The 26122-nt window shown below is 38.9% G+C and overlaps 1 protein-coding gene across 7 annotated transcripts; it reads left to right on the top strand.

Moving 5' to 3' along the window:
* Positions 1-882: 882 nt before the first annotated feature.
* GMEB1 (glucocorticoid modulatory element binding protein 1) lies at positions 883-25909 on the top strand. 7 transcript variants are annotated; one of them, XM_016132007.2, is made up of 10 exons: positions 883-985; positions 6964-7121; positions 11987-12069; positions 12782-12906; positions 13968-14071; positions 16199-16356; positions 17989-18120; positions 19365-19502; positions 19959-20081; positions 22554-25909. In XM_016132007.2, exons 2-10 carry the CDS (start codon positions 6994-6996, stop codon positions 23252-23254), a joined length of 1692 nt encoding a protein of 563 aa, XP_015987493.2. In that variant the 5' UTR covers positions 883-985; positions 6964-6993; the 3' UTR covers positions 23255-25909. The 7 variants fall into 7 exon arrangements, with proteins under 7 accessions (XP_015987493.2, XP_015987490.2, XP_015987492.2 ...); XM_016132004.2 differs by having other exon boundaries at positions 885-985; positions 11957-12069; XM_016132006.2 differs by having other exon boundaries at positions 906-985; positions 6967-7121; positions 11957-12069.
* The last annotated feature ends 213 nt before the right edge of the window (positions 25910-26122 follow it).

Here is a 26122-nt window from a genome sequence, read left to right on the forward strand (position 1 = left end):
AATAACACAACAACCATCTTAGTGTTTATAAGCAGTGATTATAAGCATGGATTTTGGAGAAAGGGTCTGAGTTGAAGTCCTGGTTATCCCATTTGCAGTTTATGTGACCTTGAGGGATTTAACTTCTTTTGGCTTCCTGTTTTGTTTTGTTTTTTTTTTAATCGGTAAAACGGGAGATAAAAGAAACGATTTAGTAGGGTTGCCATAGGATTATGAGACCAAAGCATCTTCCCCGAGGCCTGGCCATATAGAAAGGTCTTAATACTAGCTAATTATTATTACGGGCCCTAGAAATTTTTCTTAAGCACTTTTCACGTATCACCTTTTTTAACACTCATAACGACTTTCTGGGTTAGGCGAAATAGAGGTTTAGAGTTGTTAAGTAAATTCTCCAAAGAAGTTGACACTTGAGTCTAGAACCTCACAACCAGGAAAGCTTGGCAAACGCGCACGGGTCAGAGAATGTAAGCAGCTTGCTCAAGGACTCGTGACCAGTTACTGACTCTATACTCAATCAGATCTTTTGCTTCCAGATTGAGAGTTGGGTCATAACTTCTGGAGGTCTGGTAAGATGTACACTTCATAAAACAGGATTTGGGAGGTAAAAGGGTCAGAGTCCTCCAGAGGAGTCGAGGGACCTGCCTTTACCCCCGATTGTGGGTGAGGTGATTCTTTACTTTAGGCTTCATTTTCCTCATCCTTGAAGAAGGTGAGAGGGAGAAGAGTTATCACAGTCCCTAGAGTTATCACAGACCCCTGCTCAGGTAAAGGCTCACTCAAATTCCCTCCGGCTCAGTTTCATGTTCCTGCGGGTTGGCAATAGGAACGCGTCCCCTTTAAGGCGCCAGCTCGCCGGCGCCGGCGGCCGGAAGTGTTGAAGCCCGGCCTGGCGGCGGCGGTGGCGATACCAGCCGTGGCGGCCTCTGCGCATGCTCCGTCGCCCGCCCGCCCTGGCCGCTCGCCGCCCGCCCGCCCGACGGAGACGGTGAGGAGGGGGAGGGGTGGGCGCGCGGGCGCGGGCGCGGGGTGGGGTGGGGGCGGGGGGGCGGACGCGGGGGCCGCGCGGCGGCCGGCGAGGGCGGGCGGGCGCACAGGGGGCGGGGGGCTGCTGCCTCCGCGGGCGCCTCCCCACGCCCTGTGCGTGCCGCCGCCGCCGCCGGGGAGCGAGCGGACGTCGCGGCGCCGCGGGGGGGTGGGGGGACGCTGCCGCTGGGTCCGCCCGAGCAGCCGAGCCGCCCCCAGCGCGGCCGGCCGCGCCGCCCGAGCTCGGCCCCCGGCCGAGGGTGGCGGGGGCCGGCTCGCCCGGCATTGGGGGCCCCCGGCGCCCCCAGACTGAGAGGCCCGGAAGTCCTCGGCCGAGGGCCGGGGAGGGGCCGGAGTGACTCCGGACTGAGAGGCCCGGACTCCCAGGACCCTGGCAAGGGGTCCGGGATCCTGGGTTAGCACCCGAGGCGGGATCCGGGGAGCACCAGGCCTTTCGATGAGGAGCTGGGGCGAGATCTGGGTCATGCTGGAGTGGGGGGAGGGGGAGAAAGGTGAGGGGAAACCTGGATGCCAGTCGGGAAGGAGACCCTCGGAGCCTTGGCTGGGGAGCGACAGAGAGAGAGAGAAAGAGTGGGTTTTGCTGAGGAAAGGAGGACCCAAGCTTCACCCTAGGGGCGCCTTAGAGGCCTTGGTTGGCCATTCAGTCCAGGAGAAAAGGCAGGTGCTTTTCCGAAGGCGTGGTGACACGTCTGGGGGGTAGGCGCAGGGGACAAGGAAGAAGAACTCCAAGGGAAAGTGAGCCTTCCCGTAGATGAGGGGGCAGTAGAAAGACACCTCAGAGCCCCCTGAAATAGGAATGAGGAGGGTCCAAATCTGTGAGGGAATGAAAGATTTGAGTACCTCCTGACATACAGGTAGAGAACGGGATAATATGGTATGTCAGAGGATGGGTGAAACCCAGATTTTTAAGGACCAGAGAGAACATACTTGAGGGGAAGCTCAGAGTACCCGTAATTTCTGAAGTGACACGATAATTGGCCAGATATCTCCTAATTGAGGGGCAACAGAGATGAGGGTAGAGTCTGACCTGGGAGTCCTGGAGAGTAATCCACAAGATTAAGGCTTGTAAAGCCTTGACAGAGGGATCAGGGAAAGGCTTGGCTATCCCAGGAGCAGAAGGAGGCCTGAGTTCCCCTTTCAATATGAAACCTCAAAACCACTTCATAGCAGATACAAAAGGGGCTATGTTTGGTGTCCGTTTAGAAGAACCAAGAAGTGTGGGTTTTCTCCTTAACCTGGAGGATTAGGAGAAGGGACAAACAGATAATTCTAGTCTTTACAGAATTCCAGTCTTTATTCCCCTCACCCATTGTCTCTGCTAATGGTTACCAAAATGCTCGTGGGGGACTTTTTCATTAAATGTTTGCACAATCTTCCCTAATTTTTTCAGCCATTTATCAATTATGTGTATTTAATGTCTATTAACTTTACTTTCACCATTTATGCATATTCAGCAAACATTTATTGAAGAGCTAACTCTTGTACTCAAGTTCACTGGTTTAGTTTGGGTTCTATTTTGGTATTGTCCTAAGCAGAAATCCCCTGACCTCTAGTAGGATGACCCTTCAAAGAACTCTTTTATCCCATTGCTTCACCCTAAACACCTACATAGTGGTCTCCAATAGTGACTAAATTTGTTCTGGCCGTTTCCCTCACAGTGGTTCTGTTTAGTCTTTCTGTTGGTTTCATTACATCTGGATCACCTAAATGCATGAGGAGTAAAGAAGAAAAAAAATCAAGGAGCTTTGGCCTCAAGTTTTAACCTGGAAATTTCTTAAGAGTAGACTACACAGTCCACAAAAATTACACTGCAGTGTGGAATAAATAAATTCATTTTGGGGTTAGGAAATTTCAGGATATATAGTATTTCTATTATTATCAGCTACCAACTCTGATGTCTTTGTCATGTGACACTTGTGCTTATATCTTCCTATGTTTTAAACATGAGTTTTCATGACAAAAAAAAATTAACCCAGAGTAGTTCAAATGTAGTTTGTTAAGTTTTCCTATAGTTTTCATGGGCAGTCACAAATTTGTTTTCAAGTTGTCTTTTTGTTTTTGAAAATAAGTACAAAATGATTTTTACTTTTCACATATATTTGACCTCTTTCCTTTATGTGTGTTCTCCTAGAATTACAGGAATGTTGTGTGTTTCCACAATGAATACTCTAAGGCCCCTTCCATAAAATACCCAAAGGATCAACTCATTCTTGCCCCAAGAGTTTTTGTTGCTATAAACAAGAGCTACTTTTCAGTTTTTGCTCAGCTCAAAGAGATGACCTTGCAGTTAGCCAGTACTATACTGGTTAAGAGCTGGTTTTGGGTTACTTGCTAGGAATATGGTATTTAGGGTAATAAGAGATATTCAATCCAAACTGACTTCTCTAAAGAATGTAAGAATTGCCATGTTGAATCAGAGCTGTGTCTCTGACACCAAGAGACATATTGTGGATGATTATAATTATCTTTGATAAACTCTCAGAAAGTTAGAGAAGCAGCCAGAACATTCCTCTTGGGTTCTAAGGTGTGGGAGGGGTAAGGAATAAAATGTGTTCCTACTGAGGAAAGTATTAATCAAGTCGTTAGTCAACCACTTATTCAGAGTATTACAAAGAGGACTCAACCATAGGGTGGAAGGTTGAAACTAGAAGCATCCTTTTAATTTTATGCTTCTCTAACCCATTAATTCACCTACACTATTAATTTTTAAAAATTTAAACCCCCTTTTTTGGAATAATAAATTCTATAAGCTTGATACATGCTAAGGTACTACATCTTTTAAATTAATTAAATATGTAATAGTAACAGAATAGTGCTTGACAATAAGTGCCCAACAAATGTTAACAGCGGTTATTTTTTTAATTCATCCTACATTTTTATAATTCAAATTTTAAAGATATCTATTGATTCATTTACTCTAGGATTCGATGGCATTTGTATGCTTCATCATATCCCTTTTTGGCTTTTCTAGACTGAAAGGGCCTAATTGTCTTAGTTCCACTTCCAGAAGCCAGCCAAATCAGTCCATTGAGTCTCTCTCTCTCTCTCTTAATTTTTTTTTTATTTTCTAGTTTTAAACCTTTAATTTACAGAAGTTCAGATTTTGTACTGTATTATCTTGCAATTACATTTTTCCTATATATGTGACAATGTCTTGTATCTCTTTCCCTTCTATAGTTCTTTAAGAGCAGATACTGTCCCTTTTCATATCTAAGGAGCCTACTGGAGTAGAGACTCAGTAAATATTTGTTGAACTGGTCATAATGATGGGCAGTAAGTCAGGTAGCTTAGCTTAGCTGCCTAAGCTAATTTTATCCCCTAAATTAGAAAAGTAGAAAATTCTAAGTCTTTTAAGGTAAGATGAGTCATTCATTACAAAAGTGTTTATTATATACCTGCTATGTACCAGATTTCCTTAGAAAGTTTTAGATAGGTAATTTTGTAGCTAGAAGCCTGATATTTGAAAACTGTTTATTATATTCCTGAGTTCTGAGCTCTGAACAGGGCACAGGGGAGCTATTGAAAAAGAAGAGCTACCTCTACTCTGCCAGGATGTAGTCTGGTGGGGAGAGGCTGACAAGCTGGGATGATGGTTCTGACAGGGCTGCTGCAGGCATTGAAGGTGCAAGAACACAAGCTCAGATCTAGTCAGGGAAGTCACCAAAAGCCTCCCCAAGGAAGTGATGTTTTAAATAAGAGAAATTTAGCAGTGACTAACCAAAGAGGAAGGAAGAGAATTCCAGGTGGAGGAAACAAGTGTGAAAGCTCAGGTGAGAAAGTACAGCATTTTTGCAAAAATGGGAAAAATGCAATGACAGGAGCCCACAATGTAAGAGAAAGAACTATGAGAAATGAGGCTAGCAGGATAAGCAGAGGGCAGATTTGGAGGATTTTGTAAGGCATGTTAAGGTGTTTGCACATTATTCTAACAGCAAAGGGAGTCCACTGAAGGATTTGTAAGTGGAGAAGTGGCTTGTGGCCTTTAGTAAGATCACTTTGCTCTAAAGATAATGGATTGGAGAGTAAGACCAGAGTTTAGGATACTAATGAGAAGCACCTGGAAAAATCCAGGTAACTGGTGGCTCAGAATATGGTGGTGGCAGCACATATAGAGGATGGGAGATGGTTAAAAGAGATATATAGGTGATAGAATGGATAGGATTTAGTGGTTGATTGGCTTTAGAAAGAGAAGAAAGAGGAGTCAAAAATAACTCCTTAGTTTCTGGCATGAACAAATGGGTAGAGAGAGGGTAGTGCCATTTACTGAGGCAGGAAACATAGGAACAGGTTTGAGAGGGTACATGAGTTTAGTTTAAGGTGTGTACAAGATACTTTAAGAGGCTTTCGGATATAGGAGGTATAAAATTCAGATATAACGTTTGTATGTGAGAATCATAAAGGGCAGAAGTATAGTCAGATATAAGGAATTTTAACTAGGTCAGATACAAACAAAAATTGATCGAACCAATGTATGTCAGTGCCTATGATGAGCAGATCTGTGGGATTGTTCTGACAAAGTACAGTGCAGTTGTAAAGACTGATGTCTTTACAACTTACTTGCAATACAGGGCACAGTGTGATAAACACTAGAGGAGAGGGCACAGTGTGGTAAACAGTAGAGGAGAGCTACAAACCACATATTGGGGTACTCAGAAAAGAAAAAGAATTGGCCATGGCTATGTAGAGGAGTGGACTTTGAGTTGAGCCTTAAGGGAGAAGATGAAGAAGAAAGGAGTTTTAGGCTTAAGAAATAACAAAGTACAGAAACCTGAAAGTACATATTATGTGTTCAGAATACAATGGATGGTTGGTATGGCTGAATTTAGGATTCTCGGGGTATTATAGTTCAAGATAAGACTGGAAAAGTATTTTGGGACCAAATGAGGGAAACACTACTATGCTTAAGTATGTATGTTAAAAGCAAATGAGCTGTGGCAGAGCTGAGATATGGATTCAGTCATCTGACTACCAGTTACATATTCAAACTTGCATCTGTCACGAGTCTACTCCAGTTAGCACAATCCTGGTCATCTTCACATACTCATATATCTAAGTAAGTACAGGGCTCTAATCTATACTCTCTTAAGTAACACTTTTTTTTCAACTGTAAAGACTAAACAGCTTTACAATATTCCGTGGCCCTCTGAGTTTTCATTAAAATTGGGATAACGCTTTGAGTCAGTTTAGTGTCAAGGAGAACATGATGCTGGACACTGGTTTCCCCAATAGCTCTGCAAGAGATCATCAGGTGAGATCATCTCTCTTCGGTCTGAGACAAAGAGGTATTAAGCAGTTCCTAGAGGTCTTACAATTGATTTCAGCATTTAATAAACAATTATACAATGCAAGCCATCTTTCTTTTTCCATACAGCTTAGCTCAGTTACTCAGCAGATACTTGTTGAGTACACACAAAGGACAGAGCACTTGATGAGATGTAATGGCTGGTTGCAAAGAAGATAGATTCCTACTTCCTAGAAGCTTACCGTTTGAGATGGAACTAGTGGTGTGCTGTAAACCAGCTCTCTGGAAAAAAAAAAACACAGTGATTGTAGTGTTTGCCAATATCTATGGTATATATACTCCCAATCACTGATTTTAAGCTATCAACTTGAGGTCACTAAACTTGGAGTTGGGTAGAGATGTGCACAATTGATTCTCAGGGGCTGATAGATCTGGCTCTAGCATGCCACTGGATGAATCTCTCATACTAAGAAAATCTACAATAGCAAGTGAGTACTGTGAGGCATTTCTGGAAAGATCAGAGCCTGTGTCAGCCTCTTCTCATGTTCCCATCCTTTTCAGGGGACCATGATCTCCAGGGTGCCCTTGAAAATGGTAGTCATTATCTTGGTGTCCCTTTCCTATGGTTGCCATCTTTTCCAACCAGATAAAATTACTGGTGCTTCTTGTTCTAACAGCAGCCTCAGCTATCTGACTTCATGTGAAAGATGGCTAATGCAGAAGTGAGTGTCCCAGTGGGGGATGTGGTTGTGGTACCCACTGAAGGAAATGAAGGAGAGAACCCTGAAGACACTAAAACTCAAGTGATCTTACAGTTACAGCCTGTGCAACAAGGGTAAGTGACTAGAGATTTGGATATTCTGAAAATCTTGGGAAGTTTAAAGAGTGGGGAAATTTTAAATTTATATTTGCTTAGCACAATTCAACAGCAGTCTCAGAGCTGGCTAAATTTTCATCTTTATAATGTATTGAGTGCTGTATTCGTCATTTTAATACTTATTACAGTGATTAGCTGTTTCCTTGTCTCTCCCCCTCTTCTCCACTGTGAGCCCCTTGAGGGTAAGTTATATAGCTTTCTCATTTTATTTATCCAAACTGCTCAGCGCAGGGCCTTAGTATGTGTTTACCAAAAAACAGTGTAGTTAGAGTGAGAGGCGATTAGGCAAGGCAGGTATATAAGTATTCCTCTTAGAAGCTTTCTGGACTCTCATGGATGGACAAATTATTAAGCTTAGTCTATCAAAAAATATATATTAACTGTGTGTGTTTATACAATGTATTATGAAGGTGTTGGAAGAAATGGAGCACGTGGTTCGCACCATCATGGAGCTTGCAGTCTAGCTGTGCAAACCAAAAGTACATATATATATATAAATAAAGAGATCGCTTACATGGCAAAATCTAAGAAGTGCTAAATGGTTAGAAAGTGCTTTCAATTCAGAGGACCACTATGAATTCGAAAGAAGAGATAAGTTTTAAAAAGTTATCTGTGGTCTTGAAGGTTAAATAAGAATTGGCTCTACAGAGAGAAAGGAGGGGCAATTATTTTTTATTGGGGGGCATAAAAGATTCTTCATATGATTAGAAATGTTCTTGGGCAAACATATAATCCAATTCCAATTTACTAAGTAATATACTTTGTTTAAAAACTTCTGGAGAAAGACAACTGACCTCTCTTGATAATTTAAAAATATTTTAGTATAGAAAATTTCAAATATACACAAAAATAAAGAAAATACTATAATGAACCTCCATGTAAGCACTCAGTCACCCAGTTTCAACAATTATCAACACATGGCCAGTCTTATTTCATCTCTACATCTACCCATTCCTGAATTTCTTTGAAGCAAATCCCAGACAGTATATATCTGTAAAAGATGAAGACTTTTTAGTTTTAAGAATCTAATCATAGTTTGCATATTCAGAAATAGTATAAGATCTATAAGGGAAAGTTGATATAAGTAATTCCTGACCTGTAGTCAATAGAGTGACTTACATTTTTATTAGCACCAACAGATTATGCCTTCTTATTCTTATTCACTTTTGTGGGAATTTCATTTGTTACACATACACGTACTTGTAGTTGTTACATTTTGGTACATGAGGAAGAACTGAAGGGCAGGTTTAGTTCTGGGCAGCTTTATTTTCTCATGAGTCATAATTTCTTCTATCTTTCCAAAGTGCTCTAGTTATCACTTGCTCTATCTCTAGCAAAGACAGAAATAACTTCTCTGCTACTTAGAGACTTAATTCTTTTAAGATTTAATAACATTTATTTTTCTCTTGTCTGTCTCTTATTTCCCAAATGATATTGCCTTTTCTGGAATCCTCATTGCTTGATCAGATATAGGCATCTTTGTACAGCATATATTAGCTTCCCAATCCACTGTTTACACTGAATTGAGTATATGAGCTTGTGAATAAACATTTTGAGGTACTGCATTTTGCAATGGTTGCCAGTTGGTGCATAGTTGATTTCTCTGTGTTTTTTTTTAATTATTAGAACATTTTATTGCATTTTAGTCTCATTTTATAAAAATGAGTGGGGAACCAAAAGATTGATATTAGTGATAAGAGGTACAGGTCTTGTAAGTTTAATACACTTGAGACAATGATGGCAATCATCAGGTGTCAGTTTTCGGCCTTAGTCACGCTTAACCTGATTGGCTGTAGGTTCAAGCATGAAGGAAAGAAACAAAGAACATGAATGAATTACTGTGACTATATTGGTAAAGATTATATCCAAAAGGCAAGAAATAGAGAACTTATGTAAATATTTTTATATTTCATTACATAAGACATATGTTGTTTAGCTTTTGCATATATGACATTTTATACTTTTTCAAGTATTCATTATGTACATATTTTCAGGAATACATTTTGAAGCAAAAGTAGTGTCTACATAACCATCTCCCCGTGCGAATACATAGAACCTGGCACATTGTATAAGATGATGCTTTCAGAATAACACTAGATTGGCTTTAAAATATGCCCACATATAACTTTTTTAAAAAACGTAAATACTAAAGTATCTAGAAGGCTTCTGATTCTGGGAGCTTTTCAACATAGACGACTTGTTCAGCATATACTTTCTTTAAAAAAAGGAAGAATGGTTATTAACTTTTCAAATAAAATCTTTTATAACATACTCAAAAAGTTCTTGGAGAGTGAAGGTACTTGAATTCCATCACTGTTCTTGGCTTTCTGATTCATTTTGGATTCATAATAGAATTGCTAACTTAATGAGATCGGGGATGGTGTTTTCAATACTACATAAGTTTACTGACTATGCTGATTTCATTCTTCTTCTGTAGAGGAATTCAGTTCAAATGTAGTGGAATAGTAGTTCAATGTGAGGAATAATGGCCCTACTTTCCCTTTCATACTCATATCCCTTCCTATTAGAAAGTTTAAGTTCTTAGGAAGATGTATAAACTCTTTCAGATCAGAAGGGTATTCTTTCGTTTATGTAATAATCTTAATCCTAATATTCAGTTATTAGAATATCTTTCTTTAACATCTAGATGAAAAGAACTTAACTTTATGTGGATTTTCAGTTTTCAGAAAATTAGAATACAATAATGTAGACTTAACTTTAAAGCTCTAGTAAACATAATTTTACTTTAATGATTCATAAGGCATGTTAGTATCTTATACTGCCTTAATATTTTGAACATATTTTATGATTTTTGACTATAGTTGTAGTAAGTATAGAGTATTAGGGTAAATCCATCACTATCCTGAGTTGCTTTAGAAATTGTTTTCCTGATAACCTTGTTTACTCATAAAAATATGGATCATGCTCCTATTCCCCACCCCAAGTACAACTTACTGGTTGTCGAAATTATATATAAATAGGAATTTATTATTTTAAGGGATTTAGCACATATTGGTCAATTTAGAATGAGTTTACTAATCTTACTTGAAGCAGTGGTTCTGCATGTTTTTTACAATCCTCATTCACTGAACATCCATTTATTGAGTGCTTTGCCATGCTCCAGTTAAAATATTACATGTCGGGCATTGATTGAATAAATGAATAGGACATAATCTCTGCTGTCAGAGACCTCTTAGAGGTTGCCCAAGAAGAGACAGACAAGTAAACAAGTATATGGTATTAAATATTATAGGTGTTGTGACAAAAGCCTAAAGTACAGTTGGGTCACAAAGGAAGAAGTGGGTGATTACACTGGAGGGATTGAGATGAAAGAAAAAGCACTATAGGGGCTACTCAAAAAAGATCAAAAACAAAAACAAATAGTTGGGGAAGGATGCTCTGCAAAGAGGGAGAAGTAAAACCAAAGATAGAAGATGTAAGAAAGATGGCAATTTTGGGAACCAGAAATAATTTGGTATGGCTAGGGCTTGGATTGTAAGGTAGGGTTTGGGGAGAGTTGAAACCAGGGTCAGATCTTAGAGGAACTTAAATATCATATTAAGGATTTGGGGCTTTACTTTAATGGCAAGGAGAAGATTTTTGAAGGGTTTTAATGAGGGAGTTATGTGATCACTCTGGTGGGAATATAGAAAAGCAGGTAGACGCAATGAGACTAGTTCAGATTAGAGATGATGAAACCTGAACTAATGACAGTAGCAGTGGAAATAGAGACAGGTAGGATGGCTGGCGTTAAAGGAATGCATCTGGCAGGATTTGGTCACTGACTATGTGGTAATTGAGGGGGAGGAAAGGGAAAAATATAGTGTAATTTCTGGGCTTCTGTCTTAGGCTATAGTATGCTGGATGGTACCATTAACAAGGATGGGGAGTATAGGAGGAAGAGTAGTTGTGAGGTAAAAGAGGGAAGAGAGCTTGCTTATTTTATACATAATAAATTCAACAAAGTCCTATGGGGCATCCAAATGTGTTTATTCATTTAGCAGTTAACTGTCCTGGTGTGAAATTCAGAAGGGAGGTCTGTGCTAGAGGTGTCAGTCACTGTGGGGGGTGGGGTGGGTAATCATTGATGCAAAGGAGATTGATTATTCAGGCAATGCTTTCAAATAACAAATGCAATAATTAACACATTAGGTTTATTACAGAAATTAAACAAAGAACATGACAGTATCATGTTAGGTTTTCTGAGCCCGTTTCTTAGAGGTAGAAACATTTTAGAGAGACATTTTCCCTAAGTGGTACCTCTAGTTACTGCTGGTTACTTTGGGCATAGTCTCTCGCTCTCTTTTTTGTTTTTACTAGGCTCTGTTCATATCAATAGTTTGGTTATGGCGCCTTAAAAAATGCTTCAGTGCCTAGATTCCAGCAAGGGACATCGACTTCTATGGTCAACAATTTCTTTAGTTTCTTTCTGTCTTATACTGTTCATCAGTATTATTTTTTAATCTTTTTAGGATAATTCTGTAATATGACTTAATCTTATACTTGAAGCAACACTTTATATCATGAGCTTTTAAAGTTATAAAGGGAAAAACTGGTGTAAATACAGTAGCAAGAGGAGCTTTCCTTTGACATGAAGAAAGCTGTCGATTCATTTCCATGGTAATAGCCGCTCTAAGCAGTCATGGGCAGCTTGGAGTTTAAAAGTTATGGGGAACTAGTCAAAGCACTAAATACAATTGTAAAGTATATTTATTTTATTCCTTTTGAGATAGAGTAAAACAAATTTCTTAACTCCCATGCTGTGAATATTAATTTTTTCATGATTTATGTAGTTTGTTTATCGATGGACACTTTTACAACAGGATTTATGAAGCTGGGTCCGAGAACAACGCGGCGGTTGTAGCAGTAGAAACTCATACAATACACAAAATTGAGGAAGGGATTGGTAAGTCTTTTAGTTAATCTTGAACATTTGACCTTAGTTTCTTTGGTTGAGATTCCTTGCCTTTTATGCCTTATTTTCCCGCTACCCAATCTGCCCTACCAATGTTTCAGCCATCAATTTGATGGTGGCACATCTAGAGACACCACTGACTAAGGTACTAGGGCTGTGAGTTGATTGTTTGATATCAATTTGCTAGGGTTGCTGAAAAGATTTTTCATCTATAAAAATCTCACAAAGAAATTAGAGCCTCAATGTTAATCCCTGTTATTAGAGAAGTTGCTGATGAAAACTGATGAGGTGCTGACCGGAAAGCAGTCAGTGGAAAGAAATTGGAAAGAAACTTTGAAATTAGACAAACCTGAGTTTAAAGCCTACCTTTTCACTTCTTAGCTGTGTGTTCTCAGGAAAGTCACTTCACCTTTTTGTGTCCCACATATATACATGTAAAACATAGGAAACAATCACTGTCTCACAGGATTGTTGTAAGAACTAAATAAGATTATTGAGCATGTAAAAGCATATAGCATAGTGTCTAGTCCATAGTGGGAGCTCAGTAAGAGAGCTGTTATGCCAAACTTCTTCCAGAGGATTTCTAAATAGTACCAGCCAGTATCAACTGTTAGCCTCTCAGAGGAACCAGGAGCCTAGAGATTTTTGATTTAAGCTTTGGGGAAGAGTGTTTGATAAATAACTGATATTTTTCCATTTTCAGATGCAAGCACTATAGAAGCAAATGAGGATATGGAAATTGCTTACCCTATAACTTGTGGGGAGAGCAAAGCCATTCTCCTCTGGAAGAAGTTTGTATGTCCAGGAATAAATGTGAAGTGTGTCAAGGTAATTGTCTTTTCTCCTCACTGGGGCCTGTTTTGGGGCTCCTTATTTTCGGAAAGTATGGTTTCAATGCCTCTTCTCTTTCTTCTATCATGTCAATATTTTTAATTTTGTGACTATAGTCCCATTGCATCAAGTAGAAAAAAAATAACTTTGGAGTAAAATTGGCCTGGATTCAAATCCCACCAGAATGCAAGTTCCATGAGAGCTGAGAACATGTCTGTTTTGTTTACTAATGTATATCCCCAGTACCTCAAATAGGGCTTGTTATATTTATCAATAAATATTTGTCGAACGAATACATGAATGGATGGAGTCCCATCTCTAACATTGACTAGCTGGGTGACCTTGAGCAAGTTGCTTAATATTTCAGAGCCTCACATGTTAAAAGATGAATAATCATATGTGTGTATATGTATATACTATAAGGATGCTAGAAGGCAAATTGAGATGATATATGTAAGATGCCTTACACTGATGTGTATTATGAGTTTATTGAAAATTATTACTAAAAAAAATGAAAAAAATTATTACTAATAAAAATAATTGTGAGAGCACAATATGAAAATAAAAATATTCTCTCTCCATTGGTAGCCATAGCTATACGCTTAGATAGTGGTCACCATCAGTGGCATCCTAGAATCACTAAGGATTACAGAGTTTCGAGGCTCTGTAGTGTTACTGGTTTCTACTGTTAATTCTTTCCACTATATCCTGAATCTTGTCATTAGAGCTGGAAAGATTACTTCAGTTTAATTAAACAGCCTTTGCAGCATTGGACCCAACCAGCTGATTCAGAGCATAAATGAATTTTAAATGGTAATCAATATGTTAATCTCTGATCTTCCTTGTGTCATCTGTACCTTTGTACCAGGATAGAGCACTGTGCTCAGAGAAGGATCATCTTCTCTGGCAAAAGAGGGCAGGAGGCTAGATAACACAAGCCAAGACTTAAGATTACCTGAGTATTTTTGTATACATAATGAGTAGAGTTATCTCTTTCTTTCCCTCTTGGCCTGCCTAAATTGACATTGGATTATTTTGGACTTTTTTTTTAACTTTAGTTCAATGATCAGTTGATCAGCCCCAAGCATTTTGTTCATCTGGCTGGCAAGTCCACCCTGAAGGACTGGAAGAGAGCTATTCGTCTGGGTGGAATCATGCTCAGGTGAGCTTAAATAGCAAGAACATACCTTTCAATGGACTTTGGGGCACATAGTCATGGTAGAATCCAGAGAATTCAGTCTTTTGTCTTTAATTTGAAATTTGTATTGTTTGAAGGATTGGCTTAAACAATCTGTGTGTTATTTGACCTTCATCAACTTGTTCTTAAAATACTTATGAGAGAAGGAAGATTGAATTAAATTTGCTTTTCTCAACATTTAGGGCAAATTTTTCCTCTGGGCAGAGAAACTCAGGAGTAGATGACAATCCTTTTTGAGATCATCAAGCATAGGCAGAGCTAAGCCTGCTGCTAAGGAAGTGTAAAAACCATGGAGAAGTGTAGGCTGACCAACAAATCGTGGGATAATCTGGTAAAGTAGAAAAGTGCTGTTAATAAATACCAGTGATGTACAATGAATGCAATCCTTGCTATCATTGTACCACAGAAATAAACTTCAGAATGCATAATATCCCCACCACCATCTCTTTATGTGGCAAGTTTACTATTATAATTTCTTTCCCTCTGAAGATTAACATTAGTTAATATTCCTTGAGCACTCACCTACAAATAGAAAAAAAAAATTTTTTTAAACAACAGAAATTTATTTCTCGTAGTTCTGGAGGCTGGTAAGTCCAAGATCTTGGTGCCCACATGGCCCATTTCTGGTGAACACTCTCTTCCTGGCTTGTAGACAGCTTTCTCACTGTTCACATGGCATAAACAGAGAGGGGGGATTTGGGGGAGAGGGGATGGGCGGGCATGAGCACACACACAAGTGCCTGCTTGCTCCATGAAAATTTTTTAAATGTGGTCAAGAATTAGAAGTTCCTCATAGAACATGTATCAAGAGCTTCAAAAACATCTTACCCTTCCTCTTTAATTCTTTTTAAGGAATCTAAGAAAAGTCTTTAGTGCTTGTAGAGATTCAAGCATAAAGATATACATTGCAACATTATTATGGTGAAAATTACAGTCTGCTTTCACATATAGTCAAGGTATATCTAAAGTAAATTATGGCTCATCTAAATATACGAGTATCTACTATGGGATATATGGTCATTAAAATATTTCTAAAGAGTTTTTACATAGAAAAATGCTTATGATGTAAGAAAGAAAACAAAATATAAAATCAATTAAACAGTGTGATTTTCATTGTGTTAAAAAATACACAAGTAAAATTTAGAAGAAAATATGCCAAAATGTTGACATTATCTCTGTGTTGTGTAATATTTTTTTAAAAGGCAGTTGTTTTCTTAATAGTTTATTTTTTTCAGAAGATGTTAATTTTTTCTTCAGATATTATTTTTATAGTTAGAGACACATAATTTAAGAAACATTCATTTCAGATAATTTGTATGTAGAAATCAGTAGTTGAATGAAATTGAGGCGAATACCTTTAACTTTCATTTTTGTTGTTCTTCGCCTGTTTTATTTGCCCAGAAAAACAAGCATATGCCATCTTTCTCCAAATATAAAAAGGAGTAAGAATGCCTAAACAATCTTTAGGGAAAGACAAGTAACATTATAAGAGTTTATGATAATTAAAATACTGGATGGTTTTGTTCAAGGCTTATAACAATGTCTGTGACATTTTATAGTGGGGGGTTAGTATAATCAACTTGGCTCTGTATTTATAGGACAGTTGTTATTAAAGTTTTTAAAGGAAAGATACATGATGAAATTTTATATCTCTAAAAGTATCAACAGATCTTGCTGGTTTTAAACATCAGAATCTCATCACAAAATTCTAATTCTTTTGTGGTATTTCTCAGTTGTGCTGGGATATGAGGTAGTCTTTTTTCCCTTTTTGGGTTTGGTTTCAGAGATTCTGTGGGGAAACTTAGCTATTGTCAGGAGTATATACCTGAAGCTTAGCGATGATAACAAGACATAAAATTTGAGAGTACTTAAGACAAGGAAGGGAAGAGGAGTACTTGTAAATGTGGGCAGGACCAATGAAAGTTTTATAGCCCCAATTAGAATTTTTGCAACCTAATGACTTTTAATACTATTAGGTTTCACTAATCTACAGAGTAGACTCAGCAACTTTGTCTCTGTTTGTCCCTGAGGCCTAGTTTCCTCTAAGTGAAGTGCAGGCTGAACTGGTACTTCTTGTCTTTTTTTGCACAGGAAAATGATGGACTCCGGACAAATTGATTTTTACCAACATGACAAGGTTTGCTCCAATACCTGCAGAAGCACCAAATTTGATCTTCTGATAAGCAGTGCAAGAGCTCCAGTGCCAGGACAGCAGACAAGTGTGGTGCAGACACCCACTTCGGCCGATGGTAGGGGGTAGGAAACCACCTGACAACCCACTGTGTTTTTTGTTAGCACTTTTCCCCTTACTTCTCCTTTGCTTCTTAATTTCAATTCTCATGGGTGTTGATGTCCCTGAAAGGTATGGTAATCTTGAGTGAGATTCCATGCTTTAGAAACAAATATTTGTTTCCTCCAATTGATTCCTATTGGCCAGGTCTCCTTCCTTATTTCTTTCTTGCAATGGATAGTAAACATTAGAAAGATGGTTCAGTAATTATAATGCTTATTCAGTGGTTTTGCTTTGGTGCCACTTGGCGTGTCTTTGAAATTAGATCATTTTGAAAATCCTTTGCTCTGCTAGTGGTCACAGCAGGAATGGTGAAATGTTTTTAATTGTTGAACTAAGATGTATCAAAGGCAATGTATCCTTGGCTGGAATGGACTCTGGAGATTGCTATAAGGATCAAAGAGCTCTGCCTGGAAGGGTTTCAAATAACCAACTGAGGTTTCCTCACAAATGAGACAGGATGGGCACACACTTTAGTGTTAAAGTTTGGGACTAGAGCTCCCTGCCGGACTCCAGGAAAGATATTGCCATGTGAGATTATTATTGATTTGGTTAGTCTAGCTGGAGACTTAGCACAGCGAAGATTCTTAAATGTGTCTTCTGCTTCCAGAAGACTTATAAATATGCCTGAGACAGAGACTCAAGAATGTTAAAGGATCTAAGGGAAGTACTGTGCTTTAAAAACTGACCTCTTATAGTTTCTTTTAGTCAGACCTAATATTCTGTGAGTAATGATTGGGTGAGTAGAAGCTAAATCTCTTAAAACCTAAGTTCCTTTCAGGAAACTATAAAATATCTAGCAATTTGAATTTTTGTTCATGTGCTTCTTTTACTTGAAAAGTGAAAATGGTATGAAATTACTTGATTCTTTTTCATTTGGCCAAAACTCCTTTACTTGATTATCCATATTGATATTACTTCTTTGCTTGATTATTGCTATCCTTCAGTGTGAAGCTTCCACACTTGTCTATATTTCTGTCTAGATCAGTTTGATTTTTTAAAATTATATTTTGTTTAAAATTTTAATGTATAATTGATAGCAAAAGTTTTTTCCTGTGTGAATCTCCTCTTTTCTGATTTTTTGGGTTTCATTTCTCTTCCTTTCTCTTATATAGGCTGATAAGTAAGTTATGGCAACTTCGGAGAGTTTATCTAGATGGTTAACATCAAACATGTTCGTATGTAGCATATTTGGGCTCTTGGCTAAGCACCATACTTTTCTCAAATTATTTCAGGTCCTTCTCCTTCTCACTAAGTCTAGGGCAGGCAGCCTGGCAATCATGCCCACATTCAGTCTCTTTTTAAAACACACCTGCTCAGAAAGCAGATTGCTCTTTTGTGATTTTATAAGTTATTTTCATTTTCTGTTTAGGGTAAGAAGAAAACATTTTCTTTTGCAAGGCGAGTTTTCTTTAGAAAATTCAATATTCAACCTGTCTTACCTGGGGTTCTAGTTTTACTATAAGGATCTGCAGGCAAACGGCCAGAATGTTAGAATAAGAGAGTCTCTTTGGCTTTGAATATGAGGTAGAGGATAGCGATGACTTTTTCATAAAATTAACTGGCCTTATCTTTAATGGACTGCTTTTAGGTAGCATCACACAGATTGCCATCTCAGAAGAGAGTATGGAAGAGGCAGGGTTGGAATGGAACTCAGCTCTCACTGCTGCTGTCACCATGGCCACAGAAGAGGGCATGAAGAAAGACTCAGAGGAAATTTCAGGTACTTTTTCTATGGGTCTCAGATATCTTGCAGGGTTTTGTGATCTTATCACCATTATGATTATGGACACAGAAGCCCTCTTAATTACTTTTGCTGGTTTTTCTCATACATGTTAACACTGAGAGGCATTGCAGACCTCTTACTTTTATCCATCAACAGCCCTACAAAGTTATATTTTACACATGAAGAAATTGATTTTCAGACAGGTTCAGCAACTTGCCTAAGACCGGTTACACAACCAATAAGTATCGGAGCTGAATTCAGCTGCGTTTGACTCTGTAGTCCATGTTTTTCTCTTGTAAGACTGCCTCCAACTTTTTTTTTTTTTTTTTGGTACACTTCTTAGATAAAATAAGCTGCAAGACATTAGAAGAAAAAATTAGGTAACAGGTGGTTAGTTCCCAACCTTTTTAGCACCAGGGACCGGTGCTCCTATGAAAATCTAATGCCTGATGATATGAGGTGGAGCTGAGGTAGCGATGCTAGTGCTGGGAAGCGGGTGCAAATACAGATGAAGCTTTGTTTGCTCGCCTGCCATTCACCTTTTTGCTGTGTAGCCTGATTCCTAACAGGCCACAGACCACTGGTTTACAGTGGGTTTGTGACCCCTGGTGTAGAGGATGGTGATTAATGATGATTCACTGAGAGGGGACCGGGAGAGGCTTTACATCGTACTGCATTCATTTATTCATTTAACAGATATTTGTTGCTGCCTCTTTTTAGGTGGCATCGTTGCTAGATGCTAGACAGGTAAATGAAAAAACAGCCTCTTACTCTCAGGGAGCTTATAACACCACCTATTCAACTCTTTTACTTTGTGGTTTTTTTTTTAGTAAATGATTAAGGGGAGTATGTCTTTTTTAAAAATATAATTTAATTTAATATCTTTATTATTTAACTTTAAAAACTTATTTAATTTTAAATTAAGTTATTTAAATATTTAATATTAATGTAATATTCAGTTTAATATATTTATTAGAAGAAGACACTTGTTCCTTATAGCCAGAGGGCATGACAAACAGGAAATTATCCCAAGTCCCTAGTTTGCTGAAGAGGCCAAATAATTAGTTACCAATTTAGGCAGGCAGCTAGTATTCCAAAAGCTTCTTCCCTTTTCCTAGAAATGTGCAAGAACAAGAAATTCTTTTGAATTGAAATAATTTTGAATTTAATGCATTGTAGAGATATGCCTAAGTATATATAGCATCCCTTGTTTACCTTCTGTCTTATCCCTCTCGTGCCAGAGGACACTTTGATGTTTTGGAAAGGAATAGCTGATGTAGGGCTGATGGAAGAGGTTGTATGCAATATACAGAAGGAAATAGAGGAGCTACTCAGGGGGGTTCAGCAGCAGCTCGTCCAGGCTCCTTTTCAGGTCACAGGTAAGTGCATTAATCCTAACAATATCAATCATTTATTAAACACTAACAACTGTAGCAGATGTTGTTAGCTTCATGAAAGCACTGAGGTATATTTATCCCGATTTTACAGATTAGGAAACTAAAGCTCATAAAAGTTAAGTTACTTGTTCAAAGTTTATAACAGTTTTGAACTCAGATCTGGCCATGCTTTTTCCACAGATACTTTTCACCTTTGTAAATGGTGCCAGAAAGTAATTACCTATCTATTTATCTCCCCCTCTAGAGTTAAATACATTAATATATTAATATAGATATAATAAGTTATTCATGTGATACATCTTTGTTAAAAAAAGTTTTTTAATGCAATTAGAATAGTCACATCATTTCCAGATTGTTTCATATTTATAAACAGCACAACAGGGAGTTGGAGGAACCTATCTGTTTTAACTCAACAGACATGTCTTTTATTTTAAATAGATGCTGCTGTTCTCAATAATGTGGCACATACATTTGGCCTAATGGACACGGTCAAGAAGGTTTTGGACAACAGAAAGAACCAAGTAGAGCAGGGAGAAGAACAATTTCTCTATACTCTGACAGGTGTGTATAACATGTCTCTTCTTAGGTGATATGCTAACATCCTTGAGTCTTGCCATTTTTTTGTTTATTTTTCTTGGAACTGGCTTGCTTTCTTTCCTTCTTTCTTCTCCCCCAACCTGTCTTTCTCTTTCTATCTTTTTCTTTCTTTTAATTCACATAATATCAGATTTGGCTTTTTCTTTATATACCTCCCCAGGTAAGGCGAAGTAGTAGGAAACAGAGGAGGCACAAAGGAAAAGACAAAGAAGCCAGTGTCATGTTTCTTCTTCAATATCTTTGGAGGATTAATATGTCTGCTAGAATGCTCCATTAATCCAATAACATTGGTAGTAGAAGAAACAAACTGGCCCGTGTCTTTTTTACATTATTAATACCGAGTCTTTTGATAGATATACAGTTAGCATCTCTCCATTATTCGTGGTAATCAGAAATTATGAGCACATGGATAATGTCACTCTTTTTATCAAGTACTTACTTTGTGCTGGTCTCCAAATCAGGTTTCAGAAATATAATACTGAATAAGAGTCTCTTGAGGGCCTTCAAGGAACTCAAGAGAAAGAAGACATAGAAATAAGTGCAGAAAGTAATCAGTTTTGTGACAGAGACATATGGGGGTATGATAGGACAAAAGAAGTTATCACTTACACCTGGAAAGAATCAAGACAGGCTTTTGAAGGAGCTAAGGCAGGTGAAAGATACAAAACAAGTCAGAGGTATAGATAATCAGCTTTTAAATGATGTAGAACTATATTCAGTCATAAAAAAGGTAAGAAAGATAATTTGGAAAGAGAAGAACAATTTAGGTTGTTTTAAACTTATTTTTATAGCCATTTTGTATTTTAAACTTAGTTTGCCAAGTACTGTCAGAAATACCCTTTAAATTTGATCCTTCTAGGAATGTTATTTATCCCAGTTACCGATAACCCAATAGAGGGACAGTGAGGATAAATGATTGCCTGGGGCCACATCACTATTTGACTGTGAAGCCCGAAGTAGAACTGTGTCTTCTTCCTCCTAATCTAGTACTGTCTTCCTCCTTGAAACTTTATACCATCTGAAAAACAGCTTTTGTTAGAAATGTAGGCTTCTGGTTCCTTGTCCATATTATTTTTTTAGATAGTTTTAATCATTGTATATATAAAATTTAGTTGTCTGATTTTTTTTCACTCTGACCTATTAATATTTTTCCAAGTTGCTATGTAGTACTTTACCTAGACATTCTTCTAGGGATGGCATTTAAATTTTCAAAAAATAGTCTTCAGTATCTTATTTTGTTGTGGTGAACTTGAATGAATATAGCTTTTTCTTTTTATGGCCTTTTAAGCTACTTCTAGGACTAAGCTTGAAGTTAAATGGTATTGATAATTTTTTTATGGATTTTTGTGAATTATTGTCAAATTTCCAAGATTTATGTTACCAGTTTGAATTCACCGACATCAGGCATTGTTACTTATGATATTCTCTATTTAACTTTTTTAAAAATTATAAATTTAATTGGCATTTTGTTTAGATTTACATTTCTTTGATTACAACTGGATAGGAAATATACAATATTTTATAATTTTTGAACATGCTCTCAATCCTTACTTACTCCTTTTATTCTAAGCAAGGAATTAATTGACTTTCTCTTGGTGGTCATTAGGGAACAAAGTGCTCTACATTTGTAACTGATTGATTATTGCTTGCTTATCAGATACTAAGCAATAGAAAAGTTCTAGTGTAGAGCCAGACTCACCAGTGGTCACCAAGGTTGGATTGGACACTTGCAGAGAGTAATGGTAGGTGTATTATGGTAGAAAAGACACCAAGTTGGCCATCAGAAACTTTTGTCTTAGTCCAAGTTCTGTGACCTTAAGTAAGTCATTCTACCTCTCTGACTCTCTATTAAAATTAATGCGTTAGAACTCTAAGACCTCCTTCAGTTCTGTAATTCTCAGGGACTTCCTCTATAACTTTCTGCAGACCTCTCTGGGGGCTAATGGTAGACTGAGACCATTTGGGTCACCAGTAAGGTGATCCTGCCTTAAAGGACAGTTTGGGAATCACTGTGTTCCAGAGTGGCCATTGTAGCTCCTTTGTAGTTCCATGGCAGTTCCAAAAGGATTGAGTTAATATTCCTTATTTTCATCTGTAGGCTCTAGCAGGGCATATATAAACTGCAAGACCAAAGGGAGGCTTTTTTGGTCTGCATTTTGTTGACGGGTAACAAAATGCCACAGGACCTTCCTACAGTAGGATCACAGTCTGAAAAGATTCTGAATTGTTTTCCCTGCCAATAAATCACACAAAGAAATGTAATTGCTGGAGGGATTTTTAAAATCATCCAGTCTAGTTTCTTTTTGAAAACAGTGAAGTGACTTTCCTGAGGCTTCACAGTGGCAAGACCAGAACAAGACCCCAGGTCCCTCACTCCCAGTTTACGTTCTCAAGATTATACTTCCCTGCACACAAAGTCTGTCTTTTTTCCTCTAGACTTGGAACGCCAGTTGGAAGAGCAGAAGAAGCAAGCTCAGGATCACAGGCTGAAATCTCAGACGGTTCAAAATGTGGTACTGATGCCTGTGAGCACTCCTAAGCCTCCAAAAAGGCCCCGGCTCCAGCGGCCAGCTTCCACCACCGTCCTGAGCCCTTCTCCTCCTGTCCAGCAGCCTCAGTTCACAGTCATTTCACCCATCACCATCACCCCAGTGGGTCAGTCATTTTCAATGGGCAATATTCCAGTGGCCACCCTCAGCCAGGGCTCCAGTCCTGTGACTGTCCACACACTGCCTTCTGGCCCTCAGCTCTTCCGCTATGCCACAGTGGTCTCCTCTGCCAAGAGCAGCTCACCAGACACAGTGACCATCCACCCTTCATCTAGCTTGGCACTGCTAAGCTCTACTGCCATGCAGGATGGGAGTACCCTGGGCAACATGACCACCATGGTGAGCCCTGTGGAGTTGGTGGCTATGGAGTCGGGCCTGACCTCGGCAATCCAGGCTGTTGAGAGCACCTCAGAGGATGGGCAGACCATCATTGAGATTGACCCGGCCCCAGATCCAGAGGCTGAGGATACTGAGGGAAAAGCAGTTATTTTGGAGACAGAGCTGAGGACTGAGGAGAAAGTTGTGGCTGAGATGGAAGAACATCAGCATCAAGTCCACAATGTGGAGATTGTGGTCTTAGAGGATTAACTCGGGATATTGGGGACAAGATATGTTTTGGTTTGAAATTTTAATTATTTGTTTACTTTTATCATTGTCCCACTCATTTCCACATAGGATCCTTTTTTTTTCTCTAAAACAAAATCTCATTGCTGTAACTGAAAATGTTGGGTCCCTCCCACCCCCTCATTGAAAAATGGACAAAAACAAGTTGCCCTTCCAGAAGTTGAGAGTAGGTCACTCACTGTCCTAATCTTCTTACAGCAAGAAAGTTATTTCTTTTAGGGAAGCAGCAAGATAACCAGAAACCTTATCCAGAAAGCCCTTTCCAGGCTAGTCTGTCTGTGTATGCATGTGGTTTTATTCTTGTAAAGATACATTGACCAAACTCTGGAACATAACCCTGACTCTGGAAGGTAACCCACTCACACATGGATGCAGAGGATACTTTATTTTGTATCCTGGAAAGGGCCCTCAGAGGCCAGTGCAAAACTCTGAAACAAAGAAGTCGAACTCTACTTGGAGGGACACTCTGCTTTTTGGAGCAGCAGCTTAAAAAAGGAAGTGCTTTGGCCAGGATGGGGCAAAGAAATTATCTTACTTCCAGAAGTACAACTGATGCCCCTTGATATCTCTGAGGGTTACCACTATGGGTGCCATTTTGAGGAGATGCCAGTGATAAGTGGAAGGATACATCTCCATGAAGCAAGCAGCATCAGGGGCCTGTGGCTTTGCAGAAATAGAAACCAGGGATATCACAGCCATGCTTTGGGATTCAAGCCAATGTGGACCCCTTCCTGCACTCACCCTTGGTCAAAGCACTTACCTTCCTAAACTAGGATCAGTCCATTCATTTGTGAACTGTGTGATGTGGTGTAAATTGCTCTGGTTCTTGGACTGTGGCTGTTTTGGGAGTGGGGATCCAAGGCCACCATTTTCATTGCATGACTCCAGGAGCAGGAAGTTCCTTATCCAGACCAGCTGCCCTTTTTGGTGGGTCCTTTTTTTGGCTTTGGAACCAAAAGCAGCCACTCATTTGGTGCTTCCTCTTGTTCTGCCCTCCATCCCTCAACCGCTACTGGCATCTGTCTCCTAGATCCCATGCTCTTCAGCTTTTTGGCTGATTTGGAGAACACCGACACAGGCTCCTGCCTGCCTTCGTCTTCTTTTAGATTCATCTATACCATTTATATCACAGATGTTTCTGTGAGATATTGAGCTCATAAAAACCTTAGGCTTGTCAGGAAGACTCAACACCCCCAGCCTGTCCTGAGGGACCGAGTAAATGTCTCCTCCTGAGCAAGCTGGACTCCCTGAGAAAGAAGCATTGTCTGCAAGATTATACTATAGGAAATGTACCAGGATTGTCAGTAATAATGTCTTTTGGACAGGGGGTTATCTTATTTGTTTGTTTGTTTTTTTTTTCCAATGTTGCTTATATATTTAGAGCTGGGCCCTTTTCCATGCTGTGATGCCTTCTCTGACCATCTTCAGTATTTGGGGCAAGAGTGGACCCTGATTTTATTTCTTTGGTTTCATTGTTTACTGCACTAAGGAAAAGATAGAGAAACTGCAGACAATATAAATGAAAAATAGGTCAAAAAAGAGAGCACACACCTTAGGAGTAGAAGAGTTTTTTTTTTTTTTTTTTTTTAATTAAAAGCAAATTTAACCTGCAGTTTCCTTTTTTTTTTTTTAAGAAGGCACCCACCTGAAGCCATGTTTCTCCCAACAGATGTTGGAAACCCTGTTGTCAAGCAAGTGAAAACTGAGTTCTGCCATCTTTCAGATGGCTGTATATAGCTGGAAGAGCCCTCTAACTTGGGAGGGTGAATCTTAAAAGCCTTAAGGGTGAGACTTCTGAACCCCATATACTTGTGGTTTTCAGCTTTAAAATTGGGGTTTTATTTTTTTTTCTCAAAATATTTAATAGATGTAGCAATCAGCTTAGAACAAATCTTTGGTCATTTATATATCTTTAGTGAGGAAAGTGGCTTTTATTTCTTCTTTAGGTTTCTTGTTGGTACATAAACAAAACCAATATTTCTCTCTAAGCCTAAAACTGCTACTTGAACCTAGAAAGGCACATCATCCCTACTGTGGTTTTTAGGGACACTTTTCTCTTTCCCAGAGACAAGAGGCCCAATTTAGGACAGGGGGAGTCCTGGAGAACATCTACATGCTAGCTCAGGTTCCTTTCTTCCCTCCGTCAGAGTTGTTGGTAATGTTTTAAAGTAGTGTAAGCATCATGCTTCTAGAGTCAAGAGATCTCCTCCTTTTAAAGACAGCCTGTTTACTCTTACTTTCTGACTATTCTGGCTGGTGGAAATACACGAGTTTTGTTGTCTTCTTAGTCTTCCAATAGCTTGTCATTATTGCTAGATGCTATGGCACTCATTGTTGAGTGGGGGTTCCCTCACAGTCCTGGTCTAGGTGACCCCAGATGAGGTGAGACATATGCAAGCCATTGGTGTGCACAAAAGCATTTGCAATGAACCATTCTTCAGGCTGACTTGGCAGAAGCCATCTTTCTGTTCATTCATTAAATAAACATTTATAAGTACCATTTATGTGCCAGGCTTTGTGCTAGGCACTGGCAGTATAGAGGTGCACTCAAGGAATTCATACTCCAGGGGTTGTCTGGAGTTAAGAACTATATTTCAATATAATTGGTTTCCTTTGTAATATCCTATGTATTTTATTTCATGAATTGAAAAATTATTATTCTGAGAATTGGTCCGTAGGTTTCAGCAGACTACTAAAGGCACAAAAAGGTTAAGCTCTTCTCTAGCGAGGTACTGAAAGAGATCATCATACTGGGGTAAGTGCAATGATAGAGCTATTGGCTGAGAGCTGAGAAAACAAAGGATCAAGAACCTAACCCAGCTTAGGGACAGG

This window comes from Rousettus aegyptiacus, unplaced genomic scaffold, assembly GCF_014176215.1.
Source record: "Rousettus aegyptiacus isolate mRouAeg1 unplaced genomic scaffold, mRouAeg1.p scaffold_m13_p_1, whole genome shotgun sequence".
Taxonomy (NCBI): Eukaryota; Metazoa; Chordata; class Mammalia; order Chiroptera; family Pteropodidae; genus Rousettus; species Rousettus aegyptiacus.

Excerpts from the sequence above, each read along its gene's own strand:
- GMEB1 (XM_016132004.2), top strand. The coding sequence starts at position 6,994 with ATGGCTAATGCAGAAGTGAGTGTCCCAGTGGGGGATGTGGTTGTGGTA. Across the intron at positions 16,357-17,988 it reads GACACCCACTTCGGCCGATG|GTAGCATCACACAGATTGCC; the intron begins GTAGGGGGTAGG and ends GACTGCTTTTAG. Across the intron at positions 19,503-19,958 it reads GGCTCCTTTTCAGGTCACAG|ATGCTGCTGTTCTCAATAAT; the intron begins GTAAGTGCATTA and ends TATTTTAAATAG.